This window comes from Myotis myotis, unplaced genomic scaffold (assembly GCF_014108235.1).
Source record: "Myotis myotis isolate mMyoMyo1 unplaced genomic scaffold, mMyoMyo1.p scaffold_m19_p_3, whole genome shotgun sequence".
Classification (NCBI taxonomy): domain Eukaryota; kingdom Metazoa; phylum Chordata; class Mammalia; order Chiroptera; family Vespertilionidae; genus Myotis; species Myotis myotis.
The window spans coordinates 99,399,336-99,418,953 of NW_023416335.1; the positions used below are offsets into that span (position 1 = coordinate 99,399,336).

The window sequence follows — 19,618 nt, forward strand, 5'->3', positions numbered from 1 at the left end:
TGTTAGGTGGGATTGAGCAAAAAGAAAACAAAAGAGAAAGAATTCATGGACAGGGACAACAGTTTAGTGACTTCACGGGGGAGGTGGATGGGTGGAGGTAGAAAAGGGTACGGGGGAATAAATGGTGATGAAAAAAATAAAATAAAGAAAAAAATCATAGTACTATATACCAAAAAAGTGAATAACATGAAATAAATGATATTAAGTCCTTAATGAAAGAAGGAATGATTAGTGGAACAGATGGATGCAGACCAGCCAAGGCAATACACTACACTTATACTTCTTGTCTTCTCCCTGATGGAATTATAGAGCCTTGAAGAAGGGCCTTCAGTATATGTTGAGCAAAGTAACTTACACATTATTGTACTAAATAATTTTTGGAGAAATATTGTTTCTTCTTTATTTCCTCAACTTCTAACCACATTCAGATAGCAGAATTTTTTTCTAAATACTTATGAAAAATGATCATTCAATTTCTGCTTTGACATTTCCAATGACTGTAAGCTACCTGTAATAAAGGACACTTAATTTTTAAGCAGTGTACTTGTTAGAAAGTTTTCCTTACTTCAACCTCAAATCTCTCACCCATGAATGTCTTCTCTTTAGCTTGAGGTCAGTGCTCTCAAATATAGCACAAAAAAGTTTCCCATCTTCCATTTGGCAGTCTTTCATGTATTTGATGAGCATCACCATCCTCTACTTTCTCCATCCCTTTTCTGGGCTAAACTCCAGGCCCCTGATTTGATGTGTTCAGTTCCCTCACCAGAGAGGTAATATGGTGTGAGCAGGCAGTGGAATCTCTTGATGGCGACACTCTTTTGGTGAAAAGAGTGTAAGGGCACATTAATATCTTTAGTAGCCATGTCACACTGAGATTCACACAAAACTTATGTTCAACCACTTACCTTTGACTTCAGGTCAAGTTTTATCACTACTGTTTTTCTGCAATGATAATTAAAACAACTACACTTAAGCTATTAGTCCATACAGGTTTATGTTTATTTCTTGTTAAATTTTATCTTGCTGATTTTGGACATTTACAGAAATAAATATATTTTTGGATCTTAATACGGTCATTTGATGTAATATACATTACACCTTCACTTCAGATCACTGGTAATGCTGATTAGGGCAGGGCTAATGACAGACTCCTGTGGTACCCATGACCCCCTTCTTTTGAGTAATACCTAATCCATTAATCAACTCTGGTGACTCAAGTTCATAGTATAGTGGACTGACTACAAATCTACTCAACTATGTTTTTGTATATGGCCTCTAGACACAGTTGTGGCACTTGCCTTTTTACCAGTATAGTTAGCTATCCTATTCCAAAATGGATTTATTTTGGGATTATGAGATGGGATTAATGCAGAAGGAAACTGGCTGTTTTGTGAGCGCAACATTGGCTTGAACTGGAAATTAAGAGCTGGAGCACAAGCTATGGTCATCACTTGTGGAAAACAGAGTACAATCAATTTAGTAAAAATGAGGGTCTTGAACTATGCATGCTATTTTTGATGAGCAACTAGGAGCAGGCATAGAATTTTTAAAAGAAAATTTCTGACCAAGACAAGGCTTCTGAACATAAACTTTTAGATTTCAAGAAAATCACTGTGTATTTCTGGAACCTAACAAAAACTAGTTATATAAGTTATATTTTTGACAGTAAAGACTTTAATTTTCCTGAGGAAGTGGTATCTGCATATACATTTGAAAAAGACTCCTTACCCCCAGCTCCCAGGGAGAAAAACAAGCTGCAACTGATGATTTTTGCTGCCAAGGCTACAAGCTTGCCATCTAGTGGTGACTCATGTAAAATTAAGGCAGTTGATATTAGTAAGATAGTTTATTTCTTTATTGTTTGTTTTGAAAGAAGCGAAAGATTCCTTATAGCCATAAATTACCATTGCACGCACGCACACACACACACACACACACACACACACACACACACACACACAAGAACACACATACACACACCATGATCCCATGCTTAAGTGAAGCTGGAGAAATAATGCTCTTTCTCTTCCCCCTCAGTGAGGTTTAGATGGAAGCCAATGTGAGTCTTCAATGTAAGATGAGTTGAGAAATGACTTGGATGTGTCATGTTGGGTCTGTCCTCTATTCTGAGAGAAGTATCCCTGATTCACTCTCTTGTCTAATCTCATCCACTCTCTCATCCACTCGTTACTCATCCATACAATTATTGAGCATCAGGCCTGACAATTCAAAATGAACCACATACAATCTTTGACATAAAAAAAAAAAATTGTATAAAAAAACTTAGTGCCCTGGCCAAGAGGCTCAGTTAGTTGGGGTGCCATCCTGTACACCAAAAGTCTGCAGGTTCGATTCCAGGTCAGGGTGCATACCTAGGTTGTGGGTTCCATCCCTGGTCAGGGTGTATGCAGGGGCAGTCTCTCTCTCTCTCTCCCTCTCTCAACAATGAGCATGTCCTTAGGTAAGGATAACAAAAAAAAACCTTAATAATGCTCAACAATAAAATTGTTAAATATATTGATACTAGCGGCCCGTGCACAACAATTTGTGCACTTGGGGGGTCTCTCAGCCCGGCCTGTACCCTCTCACAGTCTGGGACCCCTCGGGGGATGACCACCTGCTGGCTTAAGCCCGCTCCCCAAAGGATTGGGCCTAAGCTGGCAGTCAGACATCCCTCTGGCAGCCTGGCAGCCCTCAGGGGATGTCCACTTGCCAGCGGGGAGCAGGCCTAAGCTGTAGTCGGACATCCTTAGCACTGCTGAGGAGGCGGGAGAGTCTCCCACCACCACCGCTGTACTGGCAGCCATCAGCCTGGCTTGTGGCTGAGCAGAGCTCCCCCTGTGGGAGTGCACTGACCACCAAGGGGGAGCTCCTGCATTGAGCATCTGCCCTCTGGTGGTCAGTGTGTGTCATAGTGACCAGTCATTCCCAGTCCTTCTGCTGTTAGGGTCAATTTGTATATTACCCTCTTATTATATAGGAGTGCCTGACCAGCCTGGGTGAGGGGCTGATGGCTGTTTGCACGCTGGCCACAGCACCTTCAGTGTGGGTGTCCCCACTGGGGTGCCTGGCCAGCCTGGTGAGTGGCTGATGGCTGTTTGCAGGCTGGCCACAGCCCCTTCAGGGTGGGGGTCCCCGCTCGTGTGCCTGGCCAGCCTGGGTGAGGGGCTGATGGCTTTTTGCAGGCTGGCCACCGCCCCCAGACCCCCACGCTCCCAGTGGAGACTGGCTGGAAGCAGATATCTGGGATTTATTTGTCTTCTATAATTGAAGCTTTGTTACCATGAGCAGAGGCCATAGCCGGCTCAGGGCAGGTGGGAAGCTTGGCTTCCTCCATTGCCCGGGCAACCATGCCTCCTGCTTGTTCCAGCTCTGTGGCTGCCGGCTGCCATCTTGGTTGAGTTAATTTGCATATAGTTGCTCTGATTGGCTGGTGGGCGTGGCTTAGGGCATAGAGAAGGTACGGTCAATTAGCATGTTTGTCTTTTATTAGTGTAGATTGCTTCAGTTACCAATTTTCACCTGTGATGTGGCTGGAAATGCCCTAGCTGGTTTGGCTCAATGGATAGAGCATTGGCCTACAGACTGAAGGGTCCTGGATTCAATTCCAGTCAAGGGCACATGCCAAAGTTGGGGGCTCCATCCCCAGTGGGGGGTGTGCAGGAAGCAGCCAATCAATGATTCTCTCTCACACTGATGTTTCTCTCTCTCTCTCTCTCTCTCTCTCTCTTTCTTCCTCTCTGAAATCAATAAAATATATTTTTAAAAAATGTGGCTGGAAACATCACTACAAATCAAATCATATGTTCTCATTAAAATGATTTGAGCTGACCAAATACTTAGACTTGAACAAATCATTTCTATGAGCACAATAGATTCTTAAGGCCAAGCTACAACATTTTTAACACATTTTATGCGGGAAACGTATTTATACATTTTATGTTGACTGGTAGTAGAGCGCGGGACACGTATTAATATGTTTTTTATAGACTAGTGGTATAATGCGGGTAACGTATAAATACGTTTATTTTTATACTTTTTATTGCTCTAAAGGGATGCTAACATGCAGATATACAAATTCCAAAGGACAAAATGTGGGTCTCTAACACATACAATGGTGAATTATGTATGTACTTCCAGGTATAACGGTAATCTATTCAGCTACGTAGAGTCATCCCTTCACACAATTCTCTGCCTCACCACGCATTCAGTGCGATTCTAAGAAAAATAATTCAGTATACATTTTATAGTAAATCACAAAAACTTTCATTGAAAAAAATATGTAAAACTAAAGTTATCGTAATTTTACTGAACGTTGCCATTTGCGCAAAAAATTAGCAAAAATGGCCCATGCCACCTGTTAGCGCGCGATAAAAACTACCCGCAAACAATGTGTTAAATTGTTCTATAAGAATCAAAAATAAAATTTCTAAATTTCTGTCTATACAATGATACTACATAAAATGAAATCTATAACTGAATTAACATTTATAAATAACAATTTGCTAGTTATAACAAGCACTTAACTAGCAAAAATCTTGTTTGTAGTCTAAAAATTTGGAAGTTTTTTTAGGTCTCTGAATAAAACAGCAATGAAAAGTATGCAAAAATAAAATTAAAAAAAAAAGTATGCAGTGAGATCTTTTTACTTTTTGGTAAATTTCCCTGCAATAAGAAAATGGATTTAAAATCTTTACATTAAAGTTATTATAGCATTTTTCAAAAATAGTCTTTAGCTCTACATTTTGCCATGAAATAGCAAATCCATGCTTGGTAAATAATGAAATTTTTAAAACAATGTCAATAAAGATAAAATACAATGTTTATACTATACAATTTTATTGTTAAAATTTTATTTTAAGGGTAATTTACTTTTATTAGAAATAAAAGGAGAATAAAAAGAAAGGGAATTTATAGTTAGTTATGTGCTATCTCTTTATTTTAATAAAATCTCCTTGAAGGGAGCTCAAAGGAGTTAAGTAACTTGTTCAAGGTCATCAGACAAGCCAGAGGAAGAGTGATGCATTTGGTTTTGAACTTTTTTCCATCTGACTATAAATCCTGAGTATGTGAATGTGTGCCTCCCATGATGGGTCTCTCTTTTCCACATAAAGGTAAATAAATGTGAAATTAATAGAAGTCTCAAGTGCAATTAGTGATGTTATCCTAATTTTGCTAAACTTATTCTATATTTCTATCTATTTTATCCCATAATAGATTTATCACTGCAAACCTCACCAACCCTTAACACTCTCCTATAGTAAGAAATTATTATTGTGTAGAAGCAGAATTGCTTTAGTTTCTCATACATATGTATTTTAAACCTAGATTATGAATTACTACAATGGCGTGAGTGTGTGTGTATATATATGTATACCTGGTATACATGCACACATGTACATATATATTTTACATTCTTAAATTAGGAAACAAAAACAGAGAGAACCTTTTTCCTTTTTGAGTAATTTGAAATATATTGAAATGAGCACAATATTTAACAACTCTTCTGTAAATTTTAATTTTAGTAAAAGAACACTTCTATATAATCATTTTTGGCATTTAAGAAACAGATAACACTCTGGTGAAAAGCAAAATTGACCTGCAAAAGGGGGAAGGGAATTGAAGCTTTAATTTTCAATCACTGACTTTTCAGAGCTTAGAGAAGTTTTTAAACAAAGGCCCAGTTTTAAGTCTATTCCCTTGGGACCATCTCACAAAATTCAGGAATAATTAATGCAGATGGGAAGAAAGTTGCTGCAGTTTACAGAGGCAGTTATGCAGAGGCGAATGTTTAAGCCACTGCAGCCATGTGGAATCTGAGGTGCAATTAAGTCAGATCTACATCATTTGATCTCAGCTGCCTTTATTAGTCAGTGGCTACAAGATTGCTAACATAATTGCAAAGAACTACTGGCTTGTGTATTTATTTCTTGAATTTTTCCTAATTGGATGTCACTTCCATGAAGGCATATGCCCATCTTCCCTGACACAAAACCGAGCACATAGCTAGCCTGACATAAACCACTCTGTCTATTCCTAGCTTTATGTAGTCTAGCAGTGAAAGCTTGGGCTTTAGAAAGGGGCAGAACCAGGTTAAGATACTGGTACTCCACTTATGAGTTGTTATGGTCTTGGGCAGTCTTTGAACTCCTAAGCACTCAGCTTCCTTACCTGTGAAATGGGATAGTAATAGAATTTACCCCCATATGCTTCTTGAGAGAATTCAATGAAATAATGAATATAAAGCCCTTAGCACAAGATGTACTCATAGATAGTTCTCAATCACAACAGATATTATCAGACTTTATTGTATAGCAAGTGTTGGGGTGCTCATCTGCTTTTAAATTCTGTTGATATTAATCATCCGGCAGAGCCTGCTGCAAGGCACATCTGTACCCTGTTACCAGTAACCATATTCTGATTTGGTAGGGTTGCAAGAAGGCTCAGAATTTTTCTTTATTTGTTTTGTTTGTTTGTTTGTTTGTTTTTAATCCTCACTTGAGAGTGGAAGGGAGTGGGGAAGAGGGATAGAGAGGGAGAGAAAGAGAGAGATCAAGAGAGAGAGAGAGAGAGAGAGAGAGAGAGAGAGAGAGAGAGAGAGAGAGACATTGACATGAGAGAGACACATTGTTTGGTTGCCTCCTACTCGCACCCCTGACCAGGGGTCGGGGGTTGAACCTGCAACCAAGGTATGTGCCCTTGATAGGGAATTTAACCTGAGACCCTTAGGTCTGCAAGCCAACTAACCACTGAGCCAAACCGACCAGGACAAAAATGTGCATTTTTAACAGGCACCTGGGAGTAATTCTGATGTAGGGGTCTTTAGACCACCCTTGGAGAAGCACTGTTTTAGAAAGAGAATCCTCAATTTCCAGATTTCTGAAGAGATAGGCAAGTTAATCCTATATAATAAAGAGGTAATATGCAAATTAACCCTCATGCCCTCACAAGATGGCTGCCTACGACCAGGCTGGCAGGGGGTGAGTGAGGGATGACCAAACAACTGAACAACAGGCTGCATGGGGCAACCAGGCCAGCAGAGGGGGAAAGTTGGGGGCAACCAGGCCAGCAGGGGGGGAAGCTGGGGGTTATTAGGCTGACAGAAGGGGACAGTTGGGGGTGATCAGGCCAGCATGCAGAGGGAATGAGGAACAATCAGCCTGGCAGAGGGTGGCATTTTGGGGCAACCAGGCAGGCAGGCAGGTGAGCAATTAGGAACCAGCAGTCCAGGATTGTGAGAGGGATGTCCGACTGCCGGTTTAGGCCCAATACCATGGATCGGGCCTAAACCATCAGTCGGACATCCCCTAAGGGGTTCCGGTTTGGAGAGGGTGCAGGCTTGGCTGAGGGGACAAACCCCACCGCCCGTGCACTAATTTTGTACACCGGACCTCTAGCAGTCACATAATACTTTGACTCTTAGGGTTGGATAATGGAAGTAGAGGAAGAACTACCATCTTGGGGGAGGGGATGATTGAATGGATTCATTAAAATTCCAGCCTGAATAGCCCACAAATTTTGTTATTCCCATATTCACCAGAGGCAGCTCTCTGATGTCCAGACTGTCTTCTCAATTCTTTCCAACACTTTCCCTTAACAACAGACCCTGAAAGAGTGCTCATTTGCTTGCATGGGGAACTCTATCTTCCCAGAGAGGTGGGGGGTAGGGTGGTTCATGAAAAACAAACCAAATAGTTGTAAGGGTGGTTAGAATCTCTCTGATTTTTTAAATCAGTCTTTATCATGATTACTTTTATGCTGAGGGGCTCGTGTTTTTAAAAACTCAGATGATTTATTCCGTTAGCTTTTAGACCATACAGGGGTGAGCAAAAGTAGGTTTACAGTTGTTTGTATGTGAAACACGGAATTAATTATTGTATTACTATTGATTTCAGAGAGAAAGGAGGAGGGAGAAAGAGAAATAAAAACATCAATGATGAGAGAGAATCACTGATTGGCTGCCTCCTGCACATCCCACACCAGGGATTGAGCCTGCAACCTGGACATGTGCCCTGCCTGGGAATCAAACTGTGACCTCCTGGTTCATAGGTCAATGCTCAACCACTGAAGCATGCTGGCAGGCTGTATTATTTCCTATACGAACAATTGTAAGCCTACTTTTGCCCACCCTTGTATAATTGGAATGTAAATCTGGGAGACTAAAGTGCTTCTTTTTTTTCCAAATAAATCTTTCTAACATAAAAGTGCTGTAGATAAATTATATAAATGTAAATGTTCCTCTCACTATCCTAGACTAGCCCACGTCCCTAGACTCCCTGAGTTCTGTTCCCATCCTCCTGCCTCAGGTTTTCATTTGCAAATATGAGTGCTCCTAATGGCACATTAATCACTATAGATCAACATAAAAGATTAGTTTCCCAATAGTTACTGAAGACCAGCTGAATACTAGCCTTTAAGGTATTTTTTTAAGAGAGAAAAGAAAATAGAAAAAAAAAAAAGTGCTTGAAACTCAAGATGCCCTGAAATTGCATTTCTCTTACCAGCAGGTTCTCGGGCTTGATATCACGGTGGACGATGTTCAGGCTATGCAGGTATTTGATGGCACTGGCCAGGTTGTACAGCATCCCACTGGCGTCTCGCTCAGTGTATTTGTTCGTGGAAGTAATGGCATCAAAGAGGTCTCCTCCCTGAGAAGAGAGCAGCAGGCAGAGCAGCACATTAGCAGATGGTCCAATGAAGCTGCCCTGAAGAAGGACTGATACATTATAAAGAACACGGTGAACACATGCAGGACCTTTGGGTTCCTAGGGCTTTCCCTGCCACTTTCCTTTCAAAGGCCCAGAGACTTTATGGTGATTTCTCTTTCCATTGCAAAAGCCATTTCCTCCAGAGCTCAGAGTAAGAAGCAGGGTGAGGACTCTTGCCCACCCCTGTGTAATTGCAACCTTTTCATGGGCCTCAGCCAGCATGGAGGGGCAATGCAGGGTCTCCAGGGCGGAGGCTTTGTGACATCTGGGTGTCCTTGTGGTGTGTGGTACTTGCCTTATACCAACTCCCAGCAGAAGTTCAAATTCATAATCCTACCACCCCAAATGAGAAACAGGTAATACTGCAAACCACACCCTCTACCCTGTGAAAATTACACACTCACACATACATAATTCCTTTTACTCTAGATTTAGCTCTCTTGGGGTGGTAGTAGTGTTTTCTTTTTTAATGGTGTCCTTTTTTGTAAGAAACAGAGAAAAGGACCAGAAACTGTCATCCCAAAAATGAGAAAGAAAGAGGGTGGAGAAATTTCAAAGAAAGTTTGCTAAGACCATTACTCACCTGAACTTTTGTTTCCCTTGTTCCCTGTTAATTTATTGTTATTTGGTAAAATAATGATTTTAGGCTCCAATTTTAGTTCCATTTATTTGAACCGGGTCAGAAAATGTGGAACTGATTTATTAGCAGTGTTTTCATCCTTCTTGCGTCATACAATGCACCAAACAGCTGAGCATAGTCTCCAACTGTGCTCATCTGTTACCTGGCATAGTTGGAACTTAATTTTTGTTTTTAAATAGCAAAAGCAGGATATAGCACTCATAGCCTAACAGTTTTCAAATCTCTCTGTACGACCTGGCCTTATGTTGTTGCCCTGTACAATCTCTACTCAAGAGGCTCTCACTGTTCAGTCAGCCTCAAAAGTACCCAAAGTTTTGAAACACATGCATTTTTTTTTTTTTCAAAATGAACACTTTCTTTCTGGACTTTCCGTTTCTCTCAAGGCAAGCCTGCTATGAATGGGTTTGCAAGTTGTTTCCATGCCACTCCAGGAGGTGGAGTTTCCACTGCTGTCTATGTGTGAGGCTGTATATGGTGGCCCACAATCACTGTACTCTTTTCTTAATTATCCAGGCTCCAGGCATCCTATAATCTCATTTCCTCTTCATCCTCAACAAAGCAGTCAATAAAGCTAACCAACCCTTCCTTTAAGGCATGCCTGGTTCACATCCTTCTGAATGAATGTTTTTCATCCCTGGGTTGTTGTGATGTGGCCAGGTAACCTGCACTGCCTCCATGGGCTCTGTACCCAAAGAACCCTGTGCACTGACTGCCACCTTCACAGATGATTATTGATATGGATTTTCTTTCTCTCTTCAAGGAATCAGCATTTCTTTCCCATAGCTCTCCATGTACTGCCCGACCTTCATTCTAACTTATCTAAACTCATCTCCTGTCACCTAGAGATATTCATGATCCCTGGTCACCAAAACAAGCCCAGATCACTCTGTACTCCAAAACTGTCCTCATTAGAACTCCCTTCCTGGAATGTCCCCTGTACTCCCTTTGTCCTTTTTTTTTCTTTTATAATTATATTTTTTATTGATTTCAGAGAGAGAAAGGGAGAGGAGAAAGAGACAGAAACATCAATGATGAGAGAGAGTTATTGATTAGTGCTCTCCTGCATGGCCCCCACTGGGGATTGAGCCTACAACCCTGATATGTGCCTCAATCAGGAATCCAACCATGACCTCCTGGTTCATACTTTGAAGCTCAACCACTGAGCCATGAGGCCGGCTTCCCTTTGTCTTTTTAACTCCTGTTGAATTCTTAGGGCCACCTTCCCCCACAAGGCTTGCCTTCCTCTGTGCACATAAGCAGTTTGCTCATGCACACTGCTACAGGCAATGGTGTAAAGTCCTGTTGTTAATAATTAGGGAATTTAATTTAAATTTTTTTTAATCCTCACCGAAGGATATGCTTTTTTATTGATTTTAGAGAAAGAGTTAAGGAGAGAGAGAGGGAGAGGGAGAATAAGGAGAGGAGAGAGGGAGAGAGAGAGAGAGAGAAACATCATGTTTTGACTGGGAATTGAGCCTGTGACCTTTGATATATAGGACAGTGCTCCAACCAACTGAGCCGTAGCCAGCAAGGGCTGGATTTGACTTTTAATAATAGTTATTTCACTGTATTCTGCAATTCAGACCTGGTTTTTCTTATATCTGCATCACTCTTTAGCACACCACTGGACTCTTAAAAGCATGGCCCCAGTGAAATTTCTCAGGGGTCAAACCTGGGATTGGCCTTAACTTCCAGACCTGACCTCACAGAAGTTCTGGGTCAGGTCAAATGTAAGGGTCTTACCTAATGGTACTCTACAGATACTCTCTGGCTTTGTCAGGCTGTCTTGGACACCAATGGGAAAGTTCACAAAGTCTGTTAAGGACACAAGGACCTCCTTAGTTATAGTCACCAGACTATATAATTGACATAACAAGTTTCCCCATAAAATGTGTTCTAAGCTCTTAAGCCTTTGCCTCTTTTATGTCTCATCTTCAAATTTAACTTAGTTATAGTTGCATAAAACTAGGTCAATGAGTTTTTGTGTATTTTTTTGCAAATAAAACTTTTTATTTCCACAACACAACACAACTTCCCTTTGCCCCAGGAATGTAAATTAACCTGGACCATCAAAGCACAGGACAAAGACTGATAAATGACAGAAGGCAAAGGATTACTAGAAAAATAGATGATACCCAAGGCTCTCCTCCTGGGGACTCAAATCCTGCTCCCATCAGGGTTCATCAAATAGAACCAAAGACATGAAGAGAGGATGGAAACTGACAAAAGGAACTCCACTGAACAAAGGGGAAAGGAGCTTGGCAGTTAAAAGGGTAGAGTGAAATTTGCTCCTAAATTAAGTGCTGGAAAAAAAGTGTGAGAAATAATTTATTGGGGGTTGAAATGGTATGTAGTTTCAATCATGTCGACCATTCCAGATCTCTCATTGACGCTAAATCCTGGATAGTCTATGGAGGTAGAAATTGGGGATAAAAGAAAGTTTAGAATCCCTCCTTCCCAGGAAAGTTGATGGTTTTTTATTATACTGCTATACTTTTTGCCAGCCTGCCTCTCCTCAAAAAGCTTCTAAATCCCTTAGCTAAAACTTGCATCAGAAAATAGAATTGCAATGGAGGTAGTCATGAGTCTTGCCCAAATCATCCAGCCTGGGAACTGATATGAAGGTTGAAAAGCAGGGATGAGGAAAGGGAAGTTAATAAAATTAAATATCCCCTCCTCTACTCAAGCTCAAGCCCTGGGTGGACAGGGAAAGAAGACCAGGAAGCTGTTATCAGGGACCCATGCGGACCTGATGGACAGATAGTAGCTGGAGGCCAGAAGGGTTCCTTAGACTCCTAGAGGGAGAAGCAAGGTCCTGGGGTCGAGGAAGAGCAGGAAGCAATGCAGTAACATTTTTTGGAGCTTTTGAGCCGCCAAACTTGGGCCACCCTCCACCACCACACGCTCCACCAGTGCTGATCACAGGGGCCCCTGAGAGTGTCAGGCTGATCAATTTTTAATAGCACACAGGGGGGCAACAGGAATTATTTGAAGTTTTTTTATCTCAGAAGTAACATCATTATAAAAATACTATCCCTGGTGCTCGAAAAAGTATAATTTCCAATGTTGGTAACCACCAAACTTTATTTGGCTATACAGTGCCAATACAAAAATCTTCTGGCTAAATGAAATCAACCTTTAGTTGTTGGAATAACCATTTAATATTTTTATCTCCCTCAGCCTCAAATGTGACAAAAATCTTGTGTTAATGCAAACAAGCCCTCTGTAAGAAACAAGTCCTAACCTGAAATAGAAAAAATAGGCTCCATCTATAAATATAAATAACTATTAAGTTGAAAAAATACCAATATATCTAAAGTAAAGCAACTTTGAACAATGAAAATTTAAAGGTTCTAGAATGAACATTTTCTTATATACTAACAGGTTAGTTTATTAAATGCTTTATTTGTCTTAAATCTTTACAAAAGAAAATCCCATATACCACAGTGCTGATCTCTGCTACCAGCTCAGTGTGTGATTCTAGGCTCTCTCTGATGGTACACACATTTGATGCAGAAGGTGGTGCAACTAATTTACGACACTTCACAACTAAAGTAGAAATTACTTACACCACCAATTAGGTTAACACAATACAAAAGACTTGAGAAAAATACAACTTGAGAAAAAATATAACTACATGAAAACTAAACATTCAATATTTAGTCTAATTACAAAAAATTTCACATATGGAAGTAGAGGAAATAGGCAAGTCATCTTTCATTTACATGCAATCATTATCAACATTTAGCCATTTCTATATCCTATGATTTAACAGAATAAAAATATAGTTATGTGACAGGATGAGATGGTAACGTTCACTGAAAGGTGGTAGACTATTCACATTATTGTTAGGACTGTGCTATTTTTCCATTATGTTGGTGACTAAAGCTTAAAGCTTGTTTTTATAGAAATAGGTAACACATTTGGATGTAATTCATGAAAAGTGAACAATTTCTACTATAACAATAACAACAATGATCATATTGGTATCTAATACTTTCTGTGTCACAAAAACTTGTGGAAGCCATTCCTTTTATCCCCACAATATCACTCCTAGGTAAGTACTACTATTTTCCATATAAGGGAACTGAAACATAGAGAGGTATCCCAAGGTCAGGGAACTATTTAGGTAAAGGCTGGAATTTGAACTTTTCTGGTATAATTCTAATTAATAATCTTAACCATGATGCTAATGTATTGAAATGAGAGGCTGAATATTGATGAGAGGAAATAAAGAACTGTATGATAGAGAAAAGTGTGATTGCTTGAACAGGTTTATTTCTTTTCCCAAAATACACACCTTTACCAATTCCATAACAAGATACAGTTCAGTTGGCACATCCATCTCTTCAATCAGAAGAACAATATTGGGATGCTTCACTCTTCTTAAGATAGACACCTCGCTCTGGATCATGTGCTCCTGTCCAAAGGAGAAGTGATCTTAATACTCACATCCAAACATGGGAGAAGCTAACTCAACATGAGAAAAACTCTACTATGTGAAGTTCAAGGGACATGTATTTTGGTCAAATATAATGAGTATATCTTAGATTCTGATACTCAGATAGCCTAGAATTGTCAAAAGATATTGAAGGTTTTTAGATGATGCTTGTAATTTCAGAACCCATCACAATAACTATAAGTTCATGTAGAAGGATAGAAAGAAAATTAAGATTACAAAAGTAATGGGAAAAAGTAAACAAATAAGCAAATAAAGATAAGAAACAAAAATAACATCAAACCATTTTAGTTAACTTTTATTCCAGGACTATTTATAAAATAAAGTTATAATCTAATTAGTATATAACTTTCTATTCCACCAAAATGCAACAAATGGGGGTGAATTTATGTTTATTTAGGAGCTGAGCTTTGTTCCTTTCTATCCCCTGAATACCTGTATTTTCATAAGAATAAACTTTATACATACTTTGCCTCGACATTTGCTTTTCTTGATAATTTTCAGAGCATACTCCCTAGCAGTTGACCTGCAAAGAGAGATTTTTTTTTAAAAAAAAAAAAACTTAATTTCAGATATATTAAATCATCTTGTTAAGGATTTATATCTTATCCCATCCACCTTGAATCATGGTATAAATATTTTGTGAATGAATCTTTTCCTTTTTTATTTTACTTTTTAAAATTTTATCTTTATTGTTGAAAGTATTACAAATTCCCACGTCCCCCCCCCGCCCCATTGACCCCTTCTAGCCCACACGCATATTGTCTGTGACCATGGGTTAAGCATATATGCATATAAGTTCTTTGGTTCTTTTCCCACCCACCCACCTATCCTTACCTTCCCTCTGAGATTTAAAAGAAATATTTAAACTTTCAGGGATTGAGCATAAAGACAACAAATATGCTAGCATAGAAACATTGTGAGCTGTTCATGTGGCCATGCCTGTAATGAAACCACTACTATCACTACTGGCTTGCATAACTCCTGCTCCTGCCCAGCCCTCTGAAGTGATGTGATTAGAATGTAAAACAGATGTGAGTTTCTGCCTTTCCTCTTTTCAGTTTCCCTTGAGATTATCTTTCTATGAAGTATGGCTCATATGATCACACTGAAAACTCTATAAAGAAGAAGTTCACACTCTTTAGACTTTGGTTCAAGGTACAAGCCTATAAGGTTTGCTAGAGAATTCATGGATAACATGATCAAGGTGTAGAAAGGGATACAACTGTTATCTGAGCTTTCTGTAACCTTCTGGACCTTTTATGGCTGTCTCATTTCCCAGAAATAAAATGGAGTCCAAGTTCAACTCACTTTCCCAAAGCTACACTGCAGTGTTAAAAGCAGGACTCTGAGCTTTTGGGGTCTCTGCTTCACATATATCCCAACCAATACTGCCCCGGTTCCATGATGGGATTGGGAGGGAGGGTTTAGCCATACCTTTAAATAGCTTCCTAACTTGTATTAACATTTCTAAGATACTGTAGTGCAAACAACACATATTTATTGTCAAAGGACACAATGCATATTTAATAATCCATAATAAACCACTACTTCACAAGCAATGCCATTTCATTTCTGGTGGGAAACCAAGACAGCCTAGCCTTTCCTATTCAGATAAAAGCCAATTTTAGGAATCCAAATGAATACAGTGAGTGAGATTGATAAAGAACAAACTTTTAAAATAGGGTTTTAAAATCTCCATTACAAAAAAATGAAAGATGGAGGGGGGGAGGAGAGGAGGGTTCCCAGTTATACGGTTAGAGCAAGAGAGTGTTTTTCTATAACCAGATTAAGAGGCCAGACATTAAAAATGTGTTTCAAGGGCATTTTAGAAACCAATCTCGTCATTTGCTTCTAAAAATGCTACTTCCACTCCACTTCCAGTCCCCTGCATAATGCTGACTTACAGAAAACAATAAATATTGACCAAATTGTTGTAATTATATCTGGTGAATAAAACCAGAATAAAATAATCACTCTGAAGCCCATTTTCTCCACTAGAGGGCTTTTCAGTTCAGATGTGAGAAGCTAAACCCCTCTTCCTCAGGGAGACTTTTCTGCAGAGATGCAGGTGTCCAGAGGAAATCAAATTGCTCCAGCCTCATGAATAAAAGGATTAAGAGGCCCAAAGTCGATGTTGAATTAATCTTTGTTGATTCTTCAGGCCACAGCTGTACAGAAGGGCCATATGGAGAAAGCATGAGCTGGCCTTGGCTAAATGCTGGGCTTAGGTGTTCAATGTCCCCAAACAAACACCAGAACATCAGCAAGGTTATGGTGTAGGGGGTGGAGAAAAAGCACCTCAGTTGGTAAGAGGGAAAATGAAAGATTTATTGTTAGAAATTTCAAATGTGTGGTCAAACAATAAATGAGAAAGAGAAATGATTCACATACAAAGGGGTTCCTCTCATCATAGGAGAATCAGGGGCCCTTTAGGTAGCCTCCTCTTACAATGCTTCTGGAGACTTTGTTTGCAAATTTAAGAAAACTGAATCAAGAGGAAAACTAAAAGCTGAAGTACTGCTGGATTATGCTTTTCATGAGTCACTAAAAAAATATGATAACACAAATCTGAGATTAGAATCCATGAGGAATTTCTTATCTGGTTTAAAAGGTTCCATTTGGTGGTAGGCAAGTCTGAACTCTTGGAACTGACTGTTTTAATAAAAGCCAGCAGTCCAAGAGAAGGAGGCTGGAACTGACACTTCCATTCCCATTCAGTGCCTCTACAAAGTGGATGGATGGACAGAACAGTGCTGGTGAGGAGGGGGGATTTCACTATTTTTGCCATTTCATCCTCTATTTTCCTGGAATGAGGAACATTAAAGTTCTCAAAGCAAAGGGCTGGTATGGGATCCAGGAAGACTGAATCTCTTCTATCGCCAGAAATGCAAAGAGCAGGATCCCCCAGGGAGGAAGCTGGAGTATTCCCTCCCAGGACTCCAAGCACTCCAGTTATGTCTGAGCCTACAGCTGTGTGGGAAATGCATACAAGCCTAGGATATAGTGGTCCCAGGGTTAAATAGGAAAAAGGACCTTATGGGTTCACTACACAGAATCTCACATAATAGGATTAAACACTCAATTAGATTTACCCATCCTATATAATAAAAGTCTAATACGCAAATCAACTGAACAGCAGAACGACCGGTCGCTATGATGCCCACTGACCACCAGGGGGCAGACGCTCAATACAGGAGCTGCCCCCTAGTGGTTAGTGCGCTCCCTCAGGGGGAGCACTGCTCAGCCAGAAGCCAGGCTCATGGCTGGCAAGCGCAGCAGCAGTAGCAGGAGCCCCTCCCAACTCCTCGGTGGCAGCACTAAGGATGTCCAACTGCCAACTTCAGTTGGACATCCCTTGAGGGCTCCTGGACTCCGAGAGGCCGCAGGCCGTGCTGAAGGACCCTGCGAGTGCACAAATCTCATGCACTGGGCTTCTAGTATTTTATATCAGACAATGAGCTTCAAATTTTTCTCTTGATTCCTTGAGGGAAGAACTATAAAGTCATAGTAAAATCCTTATTACTGAAAGTACATGTTTAGAGGAGAGTACCTGAGACTGGAAAATGAGTCTAAAAAAGGTGTTAGGACTAAATGTATACCATAAAAATTTAACTGCTTGCTTTAAGTTGGTAAGTGAAAACACTTGTAAAGACATAAAACTTTAAATAAAGTATCTGCCTTCCCACATATACTAAACCAGGGGTCCTCAAACTATGGCCTGTGGGCCACATGCAAATACAAATATTGTATTTGTTCCCGTTTTGTTTTTTTACTTCAAAATAAGATATGTGCAGTGTGCATAGGAATTTGTTCATAGTTGTTTTTTTTAAACTATAGTCCGGTTCTCCAATGGTCTGAGGGACAGTGAATTGGCCCCCTGTTTAAAAAGTTTGAGGACCCCTGTACTAAACTCTGAGGATGTCCCTATGTAATTATTCAGCAAGCAATTATAAGCATGATGCTTTGGTGGCTACAGAGATGAGTGAGACCTGGTGCTTGTCCCCAGGGAGTCTATAGTTTGGTATACTGAAAATACTAAATACCCGCATTTCTGATGAAAATGCAGGCCATTTTCTTGCTTGTTCCTGAAATTATATGCTTGACCTTTTCTGGAATTATAGAACCCTTGAATGCCACAGCAAAAGCAGCACCTGCCTCAGCACAGACTTTGTTTTCCTCCGGGTCTGCGGAAACTCAATTTAAAGGTCCCCTTCCTATTTAGTTTGACCCAAGGTTAGAGCCTGAACTACTGGAATGAAATTTTGCCAACTTGAACTAAATCTAATTTTTAATGTTTGTGCTAAAAAATGGCTTGGAGAAAGCTGTCTTGTTTAACTTAGTGATTCTCAACTCCAACCAGTCTACTCCCAGCTCCCTTCCTCACCCAGAGGGCAGAAGAATGCTTAAGAAAGGAGAATGGGCTGATAAGGATGGGTCTGCTCTGTTCTAATGTGTTTTTTGTTGTTGTTTGCTGTGTTTTGAAAGTTTTTAAAAATATGTGGAAAACTAATAATAGCTTCTTAATCATTTTTCTACCCCAGCATTTATTGAATTGCATAGTAAGTTTTTGTTTTTTGGGCAGGTTCTCCTGGAGAGGGGCTGTCTTGTCTCTCTTTGGAGCCTAGAATTGCCCAGCACAGGCCTGAATTAATAGCTCCAGATATGTTAATCAAGTTGTGGAAACTCCAGAGGATGGTGGCAGTGAGGACAATGACAGGAAGACCCATTAGCAAAGAGGGTTAGTAAACATCACACTTTGTTTATCAGGTAAACATAATAAAGCTACATCTCAGTCTCCTTAATAAGTGTGTGTGTGGGGGTGGGGGGTGGGGGGTTGCTGTCAAGATCAGAGAACTGAGGCATCCCGGATCTAAAATCTCCACAGTGGAGTTTTATTTTGAATGTGAACATGGGTGCCAGAGCATCCTCAGGAAAGAAAGAAGAACACTATAAGCTTCTTCACCCTGACTCATTTTCCCAATCCATCCCACTTCATCAGGAAATGCCTTCAAATTATAGGTATATAGTTCTTGAGTTCTTGAGCATTCTGAAGATTTTTGAGGTGGATGCAACCCATTTTGGTGAAACTCCAGTCTCAGTTCTTTTGGGTGGGTTTGAGCCTGCCACATTCATTCTAAAGCCAATAGTTTTGTTGTGCAGTTCTTCAGGCTTATAGGTGAAGAGGAAAGAGAAGGAATCATGAGCAGCTAGAATTTTAATAGAGTTCTGAGGCCTACATTACTAAAATCCATGCAGTGCAGGTGAGGAAGAGGCCCAAGAACCACCTGAGACACCATCACTGCTCATGACTGCATCACTTGTGTGGTAATTAGTCCACACAGGGCCAGGAGAGCCAGAGGTGAGGACACCTCATTGTGAGCCCTCTACCTATGCTCTGACCTCTTGTAGTGCTTTTCAGCTCTTTTACTTTTCTCTGGGGCTTCAAAATGTTTCAGAAAACAGCTTCAGAATAAAGCACCTCTCAATCTATCAACTCTTTTAGCATGTCCTGCGGCCACTTGGAGAAACTGCTACTGGAGAATAGGCAGAAACCTAGGTGGACCTGGCAGGCACTATCAAAAGACATGCTGGCATGGGATTGTGGAAATAAAGGACAGTGTGGCACTGTTATTGCATCCATTGTTGTAGGAAAATCTTCCCTGTGACCACATATTTTTAACAGAAGAGAGACGTACTGGTTCTTGTTAATACAATATGGCAGAATGTACCCGCAAGCAATCTGCGCCTTAGCTTGCTTTTATTTTCTTAGACCTCTGGGAAGTATTTTTAAAAATGTTTCATGGTACA

The 19,618-nt window shown here is 40.2% G+C and overlaps 1 protein-coding gene across 4 annotated transcripts in view; it reads right to left on the reverse strand.

Annotated features, from left to right (window-relative positions):
• Positions 1-19,618, reverse strand: part of DCLK1 (doublecortin like kinase 1) — a 553,061-nt gene that overhangs the window by 67,766 nt on the left and 465,677 nt on the right. For all 4 annotated transcript variants that reach the window (XM_036299715.1, XM_036299714.1, XM_036299717.1 and 1 more), the window contains exons 9-11: positions 14,276-14,333; positions 13,649-13,768; positions 8,502-8,648 (exon numbers count right to left, since the gene is read on the reverse strand). In XM_036299715.1, the coding sequence (XP_036155608.1) occupies positions 8,502-8,648; positions 13,649-13,768; positions 14,276-14,333 (325 nt within the window). The remainder of the gene's footprint in view (positions 1-8,501; positions 8,649-13,648; positions 13,769-14,275; positions 14,334-19,618) is intronic.